At 40.6% G+C, this 16606-nt stretch overlaps 1 protein-coding gene across 1 annotated transcript in view; it reads right to left on the reverse strand.

Annotated features, from left to right (window-relative positions):
* The window catches only part of LOC129544166 (ATP-binding cassette sub-family C member 4-like), a 153864-nt gene that overhangs the window by 14950 nt on the left and 122308 nt on the right, over positions 1-16606 (reverse strand). The window contains 2 exon segments of the mRNA XM_088842846.1: positions 9040-9145; positions 9586-9758. Coding sequence (XP_088698972.1) covers positions 9040-9145; positions 9586-9758 — 279 coding nt within the window.

A 16606-nucleotide genomic window follows, 5' to 3' on the forward strand; every position in this document is an offset into this window, starting at 1 on the left:
GTTTTGTTTTTTCATCATTCATTTCCAAAGAATTCTCTAACTGCAGACAGTGAAAGTGTTGACCACAGCCAACAATACTGTTAATGCAAGTACAGATTGTCAGACGCTTCTTTGTTCGTGCTTCTAGGGAGAATTCGGGTGACATGAAGACTGCAGTGTGCGGGACTTGGAGGCAACAGCTGTGCTATTGGCTGCAGAGAAAGCAGGTCACAAGCACCCAGCTAATCCTAAAATCTGTAGGAAGAGCCCTCTAATGTAGAGACAGTAGTGAGTCTAAGGACAAAAAGGGTTTCTAACTTGTCTGTCTTTCTCCACTGTTTTGGAGCAAATGAAGAAGATTAACTTAGTTGCTATTATGACTTTACACTTAGTCATAACTTAGTTGCTGTTATGATATCTTTAAGATACTTAAAATTAAGATAATTTCTTTGTAAAATAAAATTCTGAAATGTTTGTGGTTTGGTTTAACAAACCAAAACTGGGTGAATCCCTTCAGAGAGCCAACACATACACAAAGCTATTAACTGGGTCACAGTTGTTTCCCAACAAGTCTTTTCTCTTGTTTACTTACACTAAGCAAAACCATATCCATCTAATTATTTCAAGATTTTTGAATAAAAGTGACAATTTGAAAAATATATAATCTCTAAAGTGAAAGTGTTAGTTGCTCAGTCATGTCAAACTCTTTGCGACCCCATAGACTGTAGCCTGCTAGGTTCCTCTGTCCATGGAACTCTCCAGGCAAGAATACTGGAGTTGGGTAGCCCTTCCCTTCTGCAAGGGATCTTCCTGACCCAGGAGTCAAACCTGGGTTTCCTGCATTCCAGGCAGACTCTTAACAGTCTGAACCACCAGGGAAGCCCATATTATGTCAAAGTTTCAGATTAATTATACTCGATCTCTAAGATGAAATTTTAGGCAGCCATTAAAATTGTGCTACAGAAAATTAATTACATGGGAGATTTTAAGAATATATTGTTGCTATAAAAATTCTGCTGATTAAATACTCTGTTTTGCATAAGATTAATTCAGTTCAGTTCAGTTTAGTTCAGTCGCTCAGTCGTGTCCGACTCTCCGCGACCCCATGAATCACAGCACGCCAGGCCTCCCTGTTCATCACCAACTCCCGGAGTACACTCAAACTCATGTCCAGAGTCGGTGACGCCATCCAGCCATCTCATTCTCCGACGTCCCCTTCTCCTCCCGCCCCCAACCTTTCCCAGCATTAGAGTCTTTTCCAGTGAGTCAACTCGTTGCATGAGGTGGCCAAAGTATTGCAGTTTCAGCTTCAGCATCAGTCCCTCCAATGAACATCCAGGATTGATCTCCTTTAGAATGGACTGGTTGGATCTCCTTGCAGTATAAGGGACTCTCAAGAGTCTTCTCCAACACCACAGTTCAAAAGCATCGATTCTTCGGCGATCAGCTTTCTTCACAGTCCAACTCTCACATCCATACATGACCACGGGAAAAACCATTGCCTTGACTAGACGGACCTTGGTTGGCAAAGTAATGTCTCTGCTTTTTAATATACTATCAAGGTTGGTCATAACTTTCCTTCCAAGGAGCAAGCGTCTTTTAATTTCATGGCTGCAATCAGCATCTGCAGTGATTTTGGAGCCCAAAAAAACAAAGTCTGACACTGTTTCCACTGTTTTTCCATCTATTTCCCATGAAGTGATGGGACCAGATGCCATGATCTTTGTTTTCTGAATGTTGAGCTTCAAGCCAACCTTTTCACTCTCCTCTTTCACTTTCATCAAGAGGCTTTTGAGTTCCTCTTCACTTTCTGCCACAAGGGTAGTGTCATCTGCATATCTGAGGTTATTGATATTTCTCCCAGCAATCTTGATTCCAGCTTGTGCTTCTTCCAGCCCAGAGTTCCTCATGATGTACTCTGCATATAAGTTAAATAAGCAAGGTGACAATATACAACCTTGACGTACACCTTTTCCTATTTGGAACCAACCTGTTGTTCCATGTCCAGTTCTAACAGTTGCTTCCTGACCTGCATATAGGTTTCTCAAGAGGCAGGTCAGATGATCTGGGATTCCCATCTCTTTCAGAATGTTCCACAGTTTATTGTGATCGACACAGTCAAAGGCTTTAGCATAGTCAATGAAGCAGAAATAGATGTTTTTCTGAAACTCTCTTGCTTTCTCCATGATCCAGCGGATGTTGGCAATTTGATCTCTGGTGCCTCTGCCTTTACTAAAACCTGCTTGAACATCTGGGAGTTCATGGCTTACATACTGCTGAAGCCTGGCTTGGAGAATTTTGAGCATGACTTTACTAGCGTGTGAGATGAGTGCAATTGTGCGGTAGTTTGAGCATTCTTTGGCATTGCCTTTCTTTGGGATTGGAATGAAGACTGACCTCTTCCAGTCCTGTGGCCACTGCTGAGTTTTCCAAATCTGCTGGCATATTGAGTGCAGCACTTTCACAGCATCATCTTTCAAGACTTGAAATAGCTCAACTGGAATTCCATCACCTCCACTAGCTTTGTTAGTAGTGATGCTTTCTAAGGCCCACTTGACTTCACATTCCAAGATGTCTGGCTCTAGGTCAGTGATCACATTATCGTGACTATCTTGGTCGTGAAGATCTTTTTTGTACAGTTCTTCTGTGTATTCTTGCCACCTCTTCTTAATATCTTCTGCTTCTATTAGGTCCATACCATTTCTGTCCTTTATTGAGCCCATCTTTGCATGAAATGTTCCCTTGGAATCTCTAATTTTCTTGAAGAGATCTCTTGTTTTTCCTATTCTGTTGTTTTCCTCTATTTCTTTGCATTGATCACTGAGGAAGTCTTTCTTATCTCTCCTTGCTATTCTTTGGAACTCTGCATTCAGATGCTTATATCTTTCCTTTTCTCCTTTGCTTTTCGCCTCTCTTCTTTTCACAGCTATTTGTAAGGCCTCCTCAGACAGCCATTTTGCTCTTTTGCATTTCTTTTCCATGGGGATGGTCTTGGTCCCTATTAAACTATTAATAGTTCTAATTTTATTCAAATAATATTATAGCACTATACAACTGTTACTTTGTGGTGGTGGGTATTTTGTAATCTTCCCTTTATGAGATATTTAAAAATTTTCCTATTTCTACCTTGCATATGAATCATCAGGCTTTGCAGCAGATTGACTTGTCTTTACGCCCTTAAAGCTTTCAGAACAATCACTTGCTTTCCAGAAAGGAAATGGTACAGGCATCCCTCACAGCTTTTGCGGGTTCAGTTTCTGAACACGAGAATACAGTGAATATTCCAGTAAAGTGAGTCACGTGAATTTTCTGGTTTTCCAGGGCAAACAGAAGTTATGTTACACTATCCTATACCCAAGTATGCGTGCAATAGCATTATGGCTGAAAAAAACTAGGTGTAGAACTTAACTTAAAAATAAGCTTTGCTAAAAAATATTAACCATCATCAGAGACTTCAGTAAGTCATAGTAGTAATATCAAAGATCATTGATATTATAGATCTCCAAAACAACTGCAATGATAGTGAAAATGTTTGACATATTGTGAGAATTACCAAAAGGTGACACAGAGACATGGAATAAGCAAATACTGATGGAAAAATGGTGCCTATAGACTTGCTTGATTCAGGTCTATGACAAGCTCTCAATTTGTAAAAAATTCAATATCTGGGACGCACAATAAAACAAGGTATGTCTATAGTTCTAAAGCAAGCAATAAAAATAAGATTGCCTCAAAGATTGAAGGTTTAAGAAAGAACATTATTTGTGATGTTTTTGCTGTATTGAAAACCAACTGGTAATTAGAAGCTCTAAAATAACATACAAACTTTTAACCTGGGGTGAATGGAGTACAGAGGACAATCCCCAACCCTGAAGCTGGGGGATGCCTGTCTCTTGGTGCCTTGAGGTCTAATCCTGTTATTCCTACCAGAGGAGTCAGCAACCACAACCAGCTCAGACCAAGATGTAAACATGAGGCCAAGCTTACATCTCCTGGTGGGACCTCCCCATGACATCACTGATGACCTCAACCAGGGAACCTTAAACTGAAGGTCTCCCAGCACAGGAGTGGGAAAAGCAGCTCCACAGTGAAGGGTAAGATCCTTTCTGGAAACAAGGTCATTCATCATAAAGATGACAGGCCCAAACAGAACCCTTGCATTTTCCTTCTCGCTCCATCTTCCCCATTCACCCAGATGCTCAGTCTCTGCACCCAGAAACCAGCATCAGCTTCTCTCTCTGCCCTCAGATTCCATGTTCAATCCATTACACAGTCCACTTGGCTCCACTTCCTTATCTACCCCAAGTCCCACCATCTCACCATTTCCACTGCAGATACCTTAGACTAAGCCAACAGTCCAGAGAGGGCACATTGTAAGATAGTGAACATTGAATTTGGAGAACTGAAAGACCATCAGTGTGGTTTTGACTGTAAAGGAAGAAGGGAGAACAGAGTAAGACAAAACTAGAAAGTTGGGGAGGGATGGGCAGTGCACTGCTTCATAAACTAAAGATTTGTTCATACACATTGACCAGAGAGAAAACTCTGAGGTTGCAGAGATTTATAATCTCCTTACCAGGAGATATTGGTAAGTAAAAGACGCTTGTTCCTTGGAAGAAAAGTTATGACAAACCTAGACAGTGTATTAAAAAGTAGAGACATTGCTTTGCTGACAAAGGCCCGTATAGTCAAAGCTATGGTTTTTCCAGAAGTAATGTATTGATATGAGAGTTGACCCATAAAGAACCTGGGTGCCAGCCTAAGAATTGATGCTTTTGAACTGTGGTGCTGGAGAAGACTCTTGAGAGTTCCTTGGACTGCAGGAGATCAAACCAGTCAATCCCAAAGGAAATCAACCCTGAATATTCACTGAAAGGACTGATGCTGCAGCTGAAGCCCCAATACTTTGGCCACCTGATGTGAAGAGCCAACTCACTGAAAAAGACCCTGATGATGGGAAAGATTGAGGGCAGGAGGAGAAGCAGATGACAGAAGGTGAGCTCTGGGAGATAGCGAAGGACAGGGAAGCCTGGCATACTGCAGTCCATGGGTTGCAAACAGTTGGACATGACTGAGTGAATGAACAACAAATCAGTAAGGAAAGCATTAAAAAAATGAACGTATTTTGATAATATCAAGAAAACTGACTGGTTCAGAGATGTTCATATCCGCAGATCAGGTGCTGAATGATAACACGTTAGGACTGACCAGGTGACGTGTCCGCCAAATTCTGTCCTTCTGCAGTTTCCCTAACCAACCACACATTTCAAGCTAACAGTATTTCTAAGAATTAGATAATAAAAAGAATCTGCTACTATGAATGTCATTAATGCTATAATACCAAAAACCAAAAATAAATCTTCAGGGTACATTTAGGAGCAAAGAATGTAATTGAACAGACCCTTAACTGAGCTGGAGAACAAGCCATCTTTCTGCTGCTATGTCTAAAGTCTGACAAAGGACTTGAAACAGATACATTTCACAGCATCATTTAGTTGTTATGGAAAAATGGTGCGTTGAGGGACAGTCTTTGAAATACAATGGTGTGAGGTAAGAACAATAAAGTGACAGGTAAAAACTAGAAATAAAAGGTTACTTTTCAAATTAGCGTTCAAGAACCCAAAATGAAGGACCAAGGATGCCTGAGGAAAACAACAGAATAGGAAAAACAAGAGATCTCTTCAAGAAAATTAGAGATTCTAAGGGAACATTTCATGCAAACATTGGCTCAATAAAGGACAGAAATGGTATGGACCTAAGAGAAGCAGAAGATATTAAGAAGAGGTGGCAAGAATACACAGAAGAACTGTACAAAATAGATCTTCACGACCAAGATAATCACGATAACGAGATCACTGACCTAGAGCCAGACATCTTGGAATGTGAAGTCAAGTGGGCCTTAGAAAGCATCACTACGAACAAAGCTAGTGGAGGTGATGGAATTCCAGTTGAGCTATTTCAAATCTTGAAAGATGATGCTGTGAAAGTGCTGCACTCAATATGCCAGCAAATTTGGAAAACTCAGCAGTGGCCACAGGACTGGAAAAGGTCAGTCTTCATTCCAATCCCAAAGAAAGGCAATGCCAAAGAATGCTCAAACTACCGCACAATTGCACTCATCTCACACGCTAGTAAAGTCATGCTCAAAATTCTCCAAGCCAGGCTTCAGCAATACGTGAACTGTGAACTTCCAGATGTACAAGCTGGTTTTAGAAACGGCAGAGGCACCAGAGATCAAATTGCCAACATCCACTGGATCATGGAGAAAGCAAGAGAGTTCCAGAAAAACATCTATTTCTGTTTCATTGACTATGCCAAAGCCTTTGACTGTGTGGATCCCAATAAACTGTGGAAAATTCTGAAAGAGATGGGAATCCCAGACCACCTGTCCTGCCTCTTGAGGAACCTGTATGCAGGTAAGGAAGCAACAGTCAGAACTGTACATGGAACAACAGACTGGTTCCAAATAGGAAAAGGAGTACGTCAAGGTTGTATATTGTCACCCTGCTTATTTAACTTATATGCAGAGTACATCATGAGGAATGCTGGCCTGGAAGAAGCACAAACTGGAATCAAGATTGCCGGGAGAAATATCAGTAACCTCAGATATGCAGATGACATCACCCTTATGGCAGAAAGTGAAGAGGAACTAAAGAGCCTCTTGAGGAAAGTGAAAGAGGAGAGTGAAAAGGTTGGCTTGAAGCTCAACATTCAGAAAACAAAGATCATGGTGTCTGGTCCCATCACTTCATGGGAAATAGATGGGAAAACAGTGGAAACAGTGTCAGACTTTATTTTTTGGGGCTCCAAAATCACTGCGGATGCTGATTGCAGCCATGAAATTAAAAGACGCTTACTCCTTGGAAGGAAAGTGATGACCAACCTACATAGTATATTAAGAAGCAGAGACATTACTTTGCCAACCAAGGTCCGTCTAGTCAAGGCTATGGTTTTTCCCGTGGTCATGTATGGATGTGACAGTTGGACTGTGAAGAAAGCTGATCGGCGAAGAATTGATGCTTTTGAACTGTGGTGTTGGAGAAGACTCTTGAGAGTCCCTTATACTGCAAGGAGATCCAACAGTCCATTCTAAAGGAGATCAATCCTGAATGTTCCTTGGAAGGACTGATGCTAAAGCTGAAACTCCAATACTTTGGCCACCTCACAGGACGAGTTGACTCACTGGAAAAGACTCTGATGCTGGGAAGGATTGGGGGTGGGAGGAGAAGGGGACGACAGAGAATGAGATGGCTGGATGGCATCACCGACTCGATGGACATGAGTTTGAGTGAACTCCGGGAGTTGGTGATGGACAGGGAGGCCTGGCGTGCTGTGATTCATGGGGTCGCAAAGAGTCAGACACAACTGAGCGACTGAACTGAAAGGATGTCTGACACAAAACATTTCTAGAAATTAAGAGTCACTGTTGGGCAATCTTGAATGCCACCCCATCTCTCATGATATTCTTCAGGTATAGCCTGCTTCCTACCGTGATGTCTAGCCAGACACACTGCTTGGAGCCTAGAGCATCCTTTTGGTTGAGGACCCCCCCCCCACTCCTGTCCTCTGCCTCCCCAGAGGTCACTTTTGTGCACGTCCATCTTGGGGAGTGAGGCTACAGGCACTGCCTCAATGCTGACAGCCTGGTATATACTCAGTGCCCCACTGATGATCCCTTCTGACAATGCATGTGAAGGAGGACAGGAGGTGATATTCCAGAAGCTGCCCAAGAAGTCCAAAGAGATGGTACTATGTGGGTATTACTGACCACTCATTAGTGATTCCTGTTTTGTATGGATCATCAAAATACTTTAAAGTATCTTGCATTCCCTGAGATTATTTGCTGCCACAGTTTTTACTTTGAGGAATGTTTTTCTTATGTTATAAAGCCACATCCCATTTCTCATTTATTGAAACTAAGCAAGCAACAGAGGGAAAGGACAAAGAAAGAGATAAAGCAAAAAAGAGAAAAGGAATTGATGGAGGAAGGAAATAAAGCTAAGGGAGGAAATGTTCAATTCCTAAGGAAGGAAGAGTCAACCAAACCTGGAAGGAAGATACTAGGCAGATAACCAGAGACCAAAGCCTGGAGCTTGCCGCGCGTACAGAACAGAGCTATTGTGTGAGACTCTCTGGTTGTTTATTTAGTCTCTCATCCCTGAATTGCCTTTCCTTCCATACTCGGATCTGTGATGCAGAAGCTGGGTCTCTGCAAGTCACTGCAACAGTTCAGAGACTCTTTTGCCAGGTGGCCTTTGTTAGGGCCAGTTGGGGGCACTAGAGGGAGACTGAAGGTGGGAAACACAGCTAATGTTCTACCTGATTCTGTTACTAGCATCACCTCAGCACTGGGACATGACTCCAGCGCCCAGCTATTAGCACATGGAGAACCAGTCCCATGCTGCCCCCTCACAAATACGCCCAACACCCGGGCAGTGACCTCTCCTCAGAGGTCCGAGCATCAATTCTTTAGGGCCTCTCTTCCGAGTTCTCAGGTCTGGAGATCTGTCCTAGGATATGGTAGCTGCTTTCTAAAATCGTTACCCAGTGTTTCATTTTTCTAGTCCTCTAATCCCTATGTAATAAATTTCTTATATTAAATCCTTTCAGTTAAAGTACTGCTTTTCTCACTAGGCCTTTTCTTCTCATGGACTCCTGAGAAATTCTACAACTTTAGCCATCAACCTCCTGGCAGTCTAAATTAGAGGCTAATTTTTTGATAAGAGAATCCAAAAATGCTGAAACTTCTATGATACAGTGAAAATGACTGTGTTCTACACCACTAAAATATGGAGCTCTAACTTGGGTTTGGAATATTTTAATCATTGGCCATCATAAAACATGACAATTCAAATAAACTTTTAATATGAAAAATATAAGATTATTGGATATATTATTTAATAATGCATTCTAAAAATATAGTTAAGTACTTCAGTAATGTTCAGGAATGAGAGAAGAAACTAAGAGAAAAATTAATGGACGTTCCTATCAAATTTTACATGGAAGGATACATTGAAAATTGAACATAAGTGGAAACAACTAAAATGGTGAGGGTCTTACCATTATCCGTTTACAGTCAATAACAGTGCTCAACCTGTGTGCAATGGTCAGCATGGTGCACTGGGCAAAACGCTCATGAATTTTTTTTTGTATTAACTCATCAGTTCTAGAAACAAAGAAGTTGATTTAGTTCAGTAAAGACAGGAAAAGCAGACTTAAGAATTAAAAATATCCTGTGATATTTTTATAATGTTTTTAAAAATCAATACTTTAACATATAGTCTTGTTCCTAAAAAACTAAGTATAAAAGTCTACTTAGAAATTTACTATTTTTCATAAAATAATGGAAAATTAGTCTTCTCTCAAAATTGCTGGAAACAATCAGGAGCTGGATTTAGGAATTCAGCTCTCTTAGGATGCCTCATAGCAACATTAACACCATATAACATGTCTTGGTTTTTTCCTTTGTTTTCTGGAATTAATATTATCAATACATATCCATGAGGCCAAAGGAGCACTTAAAAACATTTCGAAGATTCACTAAATGTTTTCCATTTGCCACATTTACAAGTCAGAGTCAAGATTTCCTGGGGCTCAGCTCCATACCTTGGATCCATGTATGATGTGGCTTTGTCAATAATCAATATCTGATTCTTCCTGAGAATAACCCTGGCAAGGCACACCAGTTGTTTCTGACCAACACTCAAGTTCAATCCAGATTCTGCTAATTCAGTATTCATTTTAGCAGGAAGACCTTCGATGGATTCTTTGAGTTGTACCTGCGGATACAGAAAGAATGACATTTTTCTAAGCAAACTGCTACTGAAGTAGACAAGCCTCTTAGACATTAGAGCTTTGACATCCCCGGGACTTCTTACGTATCTTACATGTACAGACAGGTGATGGGGTGAGCGCCTTCCAATGAGTGTTCACTGAGAAAGATGGAGTCAACTCAGGGCAGAAAGATCTCAGTGTCCCCCAGTCCCACCACAGGATATCCACCAGAAACCCCACCTAGGGGTTAGTTAAGGAAGTTTCTCAAAAAGTGAAGTTATTTCTCCCAATGTGATTTAAACAGAAAAATTAAAAAGATCTTTATGGTTGAGTCAAGTTTCCCAAAGTACATTTTGCATAGGAGATGGTACACTAAAGAAAAACTTTCAAAAATTTTACAGAAATCTCATTCTATGAAGATATAAGCTTATTGGCCCTTTATTATTTTCTAAAGTTTAATATATGCAGGTTTAAGCAATGGCAAACTGCCCCTTATACATTAGTAATCCTGGAACCCATTCTGATGATGGTTCTTTCCCAAGTTTAATCCTATAAATAGTGGACCAATCAAGTACATTTTCTTCAGTGTCATAAATGCATTATAGTGAATGAAAACACATGAAAAATAAAACACAATATCTTATTTCCCCCAGCATACGGATACAGGTTATTGTCATCCAGTCACTGAGTCGTGCCCAACACTTTGCAACCCCATGAACAGCAGCACACCAGGGTTCCTTGTCCTTCACTATTGCTTGGATTTTGCTCAAAATCAGGTCCATTAACTTGATGATGCCATCCAACCATCTTGTCCTCTTTTGTACTCTTATCCACCTGTCTTCCATCTTTCCCAGCATCAGGGTCTTTTCCTGATGTGAAGAGAGTCTCTTCACATCAGGTGGCCAAACTATTGGAGCTTTAGCTTCATCATCAGTCCTTCCAAGGAAAATTCAGGGTTTATTTCCTTTAGGATTGACTCGTTTGATCTCCTTGCTGTCCAAGGGAATCTCAACAATCTTCTCCAGAACTACAGTTCAAAAGCATCAGTTCTTCAGCCCTCAGCCTTCTTAATGGTCCAACTCTCACATTGGTACATGACTACTGGGAAAACCATAGCTTTGACTACATGGACTTTGTCGGCAAAGTGATGTCTCTGCGTTTTAATATTCTGTCTAGGTTTGTTATAACTCCTCTTCCCAGGAGCAAGCATCTTTTAATTTCATGACTGCAGTCACCATTTGCAGTGATTTTGGAAATAAGTCTCTCATTGTTTCCCGTTTCCCCATCTACTGCAATGAAGTGATGAGACAGGATGCCATGGTCTTAGTTTCTTGAATATTGAGTTTTAAGCCAGCTTTTTCACACTCCTTTTTCACTTTTATCAAGAGGCTCTTTAGTTCCTCTTCACTTTCTATGATTAGGGTGGTGTCATCTGCATATCTGAGGTTATTGAGATTTCTCCCAGCAATCTTGATGCCAGCTTGTGCTTCATCCAGCCCAGCATTTCGCATGATGTACTCTGCATATAAGTCAAATAAGCAAGGTGACGATATATAGCCTTGACGTACTCCTTTTCCAATTTGGAACCAGTCCAAATTGTTGCTTTGGAACCAGGTTTTTTATGTCTGGTTCTAACTGTTGCTTCTTGACCTGCATACAGGTTTCTCAGGAGACAGGTAAGGTGGTCTGGTATTCCTATCTCTTTAAGAATTTTCCAGTTTGTTGTGATCCACACAGTCAAAGAAGTAGTCAATGAAGCAGATGTTTTTCTGGAGTTCTGTTGCTTTTTTGATGATCCAGTGGATGTTGGCAATTTGATCTCTGGTTCCTCTGGCTTTTCTAAATACAGTTTGTACATTTGGAAGTTCTTGGTTCATGTACTATTGAAGCCTAGCGTGAAGGATTTTGAGTAGTACTTTGCTAGGATGTGAATTGAGTGCAATTGTGTGGTAATGTAAACATTCTTTGGCACAACCCTTCTTTGGGATGGGAATGAAAACTGACTTTTTCCAGTCCTGTGGCCACTGCTGAGTCTTCCAAATTTGCTAGCATATTGAGTGCAGCACTTTCACAGCATCATTTTTAGGATTTGAAATAGATCAGCTGGAATTCTGTCACCGTTAGCTTTATTCATCATGATGCTTTCTAAAGCCCACTTGACTTCGTGTTCTAGGATGTCTGTCTCTAAGTTAGTGATCACATCATTGTAGCTATTTGGGTCATTAAGACCATTTTCTAAAATAGTCCTTCCATGTATCCTTGCCACCACTTCTTAATCTATCCTGCTTCTGTTAGGTCCATACAGTTTCTCCCCTTTATTGTGCCTATCCTTGCAGGAAATGTTCCCTTGGTATTGCTAATTTTGTTGAAAATAATCTCTGGTCTTTCCTTTTCTATTGTTTTCATCTATTTCTTTGCATTGATCACCTAGGAAGGCTTTCTTATCTCTCTGTGCTATTCTTTGGAACTCTGCATTGAGATGGGTATATCTGTCATTTCCTCCTTTGCCTTTAGCTTCTCTTCTTTTCTCAGCTATTGTAGGCTTTCCCAGACAACCATTTTGCCTTGTTGCATTTCTTTTTCTTGGGGATGGTTTTGTTCACCACCTCCTGTAGAGTATTACAAACCTCTGTCCATAGATCTTAAGGTACTTCAGAATTAATCCCTTGAATCTACTTGTCACCTCCACTGTATAATTTGTAAGGGGACCCCTCGTCCAAGGTAAGGTACAGCGGCTGCGCCTTGCTGGAGCAGCTGGGAAGAGATACTCCACGACCAAGTGGAATATAAGAATCCAGTGTTCTGGGGAGGAAGGAACAAGATGGCGGAGGGATAAGCTGGCAAGACCACTTTCTCCCCCACAAATTCATCAAAAGAACATTTGAACGCGGAGTAAAGTCCACAAAACAACTTCTGAATACTGGTAGAGTATATCAGGCTCCCAGAAAAGCAGCCCATTGTCTTCTAAAGGAGAGAGAAGAAATTCAGCTCCACCCACCAGAACACCGACACATGCTTCCCTAACCAGGGAACTCGGACAAGTCACCCGTTCAACCCCACACACAGCGAAGAAACTACGTAATACAGAGAACTCCACAAACTGCAAGAAGAGGGAAAGGCCACCCCAAGCAAAGCAATATAAGCAAGATGAAGAGGCAGAGAAATACCCAGCAAGTAAAGGAACAAGATAATTGCCCACCAACACAAACAAAAGAAGAAGATATAGGGAATTTACCTGATAAAGAATTTCAAATTTTGATGGTGAAAATGATTCAAAATCTTGAAAGCAAAATGGAGTTACAGATAAATAACCTGGAGAAAAGGATTGAGAAGATGGAAGAAAGATTTAATAAGGACTTAGAAGAAATAAAAAAGAGTCAATATACAATGAATAATGCAATAGATGAGATCAGAAACACTCTGGAGGGAACAAACAGTAGAATAACAGAGGCAGAAGACAGGATAAGCGAACTAGAAGATAGAATTGTAGAAATAAATGAAACAGAGAGGAAAAAAGAAAAACGAATTAAAAGAAATGAGGACAATATTAGAGACCTCTGGGACAATATTAAACGCTCCAACATTCGAACCATAGGAGTCCCAGAAGAAGAAGACAAAAAGAAAGACCATGAGAGAATACTTGAGGAGATAATAGTTGAAAACTTCCCTAAAATGGGGAAAGAAATAATCACCCAAGTCCAAGAAACCCAGAGAGTCCCCAACAGGATAAACCCAAGGCGAAATATTCCAAGACACATATTAATCAAATTAACAAAGATCAAACACAAAGAACAAATATTAAAAGCAGCAGGGGAAAAGCAGCAAATAACGCATAAGGGGATTCCCATAAGGATAACAGCTGATCTTTCAACAGCAACTCTTCAGGCCAGAAGGGAGTGGCAAGACATACTTAAAGTGATGAAAGAAAATACCCTACAGCCCAGATTACTATACCCAGCAAGGATCTCATTCAAATATGAAGGAGAAATCAAAAGCTTTACAGACAAGCAAAAGCTGAGGGAATTCAGCATCACCAAACCAGCTCTCCAACAAATGCTAAAGGATCTTCTATAGACAGGATACACAGAAAGAGTGTATAAACTTGAACCCAAAGCAATAAAGAAAATGGCTACGGGATCGTACTTATCAATAATTACCTTAAACGTAAAAGGGTTGAAATTTTCAAAAAGGCTAGGAAACAATTCTCATAGCCATCAATAGTTCAGTGTTGAGTTCATGAATAGTTTTTAAAGTTTGGGACAAACTGTAGTATTTGCTATTTGAAGTACTATTTGTAATTGGCATATTACAATGTAACATTGGTCTTCATTTCCATCTTAAAACGCCTAAAAATGCCTAACAGGTTTTTAGATTTGTGAATTTTAGTTGAAATGTATTTTACGATGTTACTAAACCTGCAGAAATATTGAAATATTTCAGAGAACTTATTCACTGTACATTTAATTTATTTTATTTATAAAAGTTATGAACTGTAGAAAGTTTTACTTGTTGGGTCAAATGCTTGTTGCTTCAAATGCTTGTTGCATTTGAAGTGCTAGTTACAAGAAAATCAAATACCTTCAATGTATAAACGCTATTTTTAAAGGACTCTGGAGTATAAGTAAGTTTGTTTAAAGAAATTTAGTCTGTTCAACTTGAAAAAAATAAATAAATAAAATTGGAAAAAAAAATTTGTAAGGGATTTGTTTTAGGTCATATCAGAGTTGCCTTGTGTTTTCCCCTACTTTCTTCAAGTTAAGCCTGAGTTTGGCAACAAGGAGTTCATGATCTGAGCCATAGTCAGCTGCCGTCTTGTTTTTTGCTGACTGTATAGAGCTTTTCCATCTTTGGCTGCAGTGAATATAATCAATCTGATTTTGGTATTGATCATCTGGTGATGTCCATGTGTAGAGTTGTCTCTTGTATTGTTGGAAGAGGGTGTTTGCTATGACCAGAACGTTCTTTTGGCAAAACTCTGTTAGCCTTTGCCCTGCTTCATTTTGTACTCTAAGGCCAAACTTGCCTGTTACTCCAGGTATCTCTTGATTTCCTACATTTGCACTTCAGTCCCCTATGATTAAGAAGACATCTTTCTTGGTTTTAGTTCTAGAAAGTCTTCTAGCTCTTCATCGAACTGTTCAACTTCAGCTTTTTTTAGCATTAGTGGTTGGGGCAGAGACTTGGATTACAGTGATACTGAATGGTTTCCCTTGGAAATGAACTGAGATCATTCTGTCATTTTTGAGATCGCACCAAAGTACTGCATTTTAGACTCTTTGTTGACTATTTTTTTGCAGCCAAACAAAAATAAATTGGATATTTGAAGCCACGCAGCCTGGGCATAAGTCTTGCCTGCCTGTGCCAACAGGACAAGTTCCTGAACCTACTCTATCTTATCTTCCTAAACTCTAAGTAAGACTATAATATCATAATTATAAAGGTGTGTACAACCCCACGTCCAAGTAGCAGCAGTTGCGCGGGCACAGGAGGGCTGAGAGGAGCTACTCCATGTTCAAGGTCAGGAGGGGCGGACATGAGGAGATACCCCTCATCCAAGGTAAGGAGCAGTGGCTGCGCTTTGAGCAGCCGTGAAGAGATACCCCACGACCAAGGTAAGAGAAACCCAAGTGAGATGGTAGGTATTGCGAGAGGGCATCAGAGGGCAGACACACTGAAATCATAATCACAGAAAACTAGTCAATCTGATCACATGGAGCACAGCCTTATCTAACTCAATGAAACTAAGCCATGCCGTGTGGGGCCACCCAAGCTGGGCGGATCACGGTGGAGAGGTCTGACAGAATGTGGTCCACTGGAGAAGGGAATGGCAAACAAATATTCTTGCATTGAGAACCCCATGAACAGTATCAAAGGGCAAAATGATAGGATATTGAATGAGGAACTCCCCAGGTCGGTAGGTGCCCAATATGCTACTGGAGATCAGTGGAGAAATAACTCCAGATAGAATGAACAGATGGAGCCAAAGCAAAAACAATACCCAGTTGTGGATGTGACTGGTGACAGAAACAAGGTCCGATGCTGTAAAGAGCAATATTGCATAGGAAGCTGGAATGTCAGGTCCATGAATCAAGGCAAATCGGAAGTGGTCAGACAGGAGATGGCAAGAGTGAACGTCGACATTCTAGGAATCAGTGAACTAAAATGGACTGGAATGGAAGAATTTAACTCAGATGACCATTATATCTACTACTGTGGATAGGAATCCCTTAGAAGAAATGGAGTAGCCATCATGGTCAACAGAAGAGTCCAAAATGCAGTACTTGGATGCAACCTCAAAAACGACAGAATGATCTCTGTTTGTTTCCAAGGCAAACCATTCAATATTACAGTAATCCAAGACTATGCCCCAACCAGTAATGCTTAAGAAGCCGAAGTGGAGTAGTTCTATGAAGACCTATAAGACCTTTTAGAACTAACACCCAAAAAGATGTCCTTTTCATTATAGGGGACTGGGATGCAAAAGTAGGAAGGCAAGAAACACCTGGAGTAACAGGCAAATTTGGCCTTGGAGTACGGAATGAAGCAGGGCAAAGGCTAATAGAGTTTTGCCAAGAGAACGCACTGGTCATAGCAAACACCCTCTTCCAACAACACAAGAGAAGACGCTATACATGGACATCACCAGATGGTCAAGACCAAAATCATACTGATTATATTCTTTGCAGCCAAAGATGGAGAAACTCTATACAGTTAGCAAAAAGACCGGGAGCTGACTGTGGCTCAGATCATGAACTCCTTATTGCCAAATTCAGACTGAAATTGAAGAAAGTAGGGAAAACCACTAGACCATTCAGATATGACCTATATCAAATCCCTTATGATTATACAGTGG

Source organism: Moschus berezovskii, chromosome 13, assembly GCF_049115385.1.
Source record: "Moschus berezovskii isolate FMDL1 chromosome 13, NW_MosBer_1.0, whole genome shotgun sequence".
Classification (NCBI taxonomy): Eukaryota; Metazoa; Chordata; class Mammalia; order Artiodactyla; family Moschidae; genus Moschus; species Moschus berezovskii.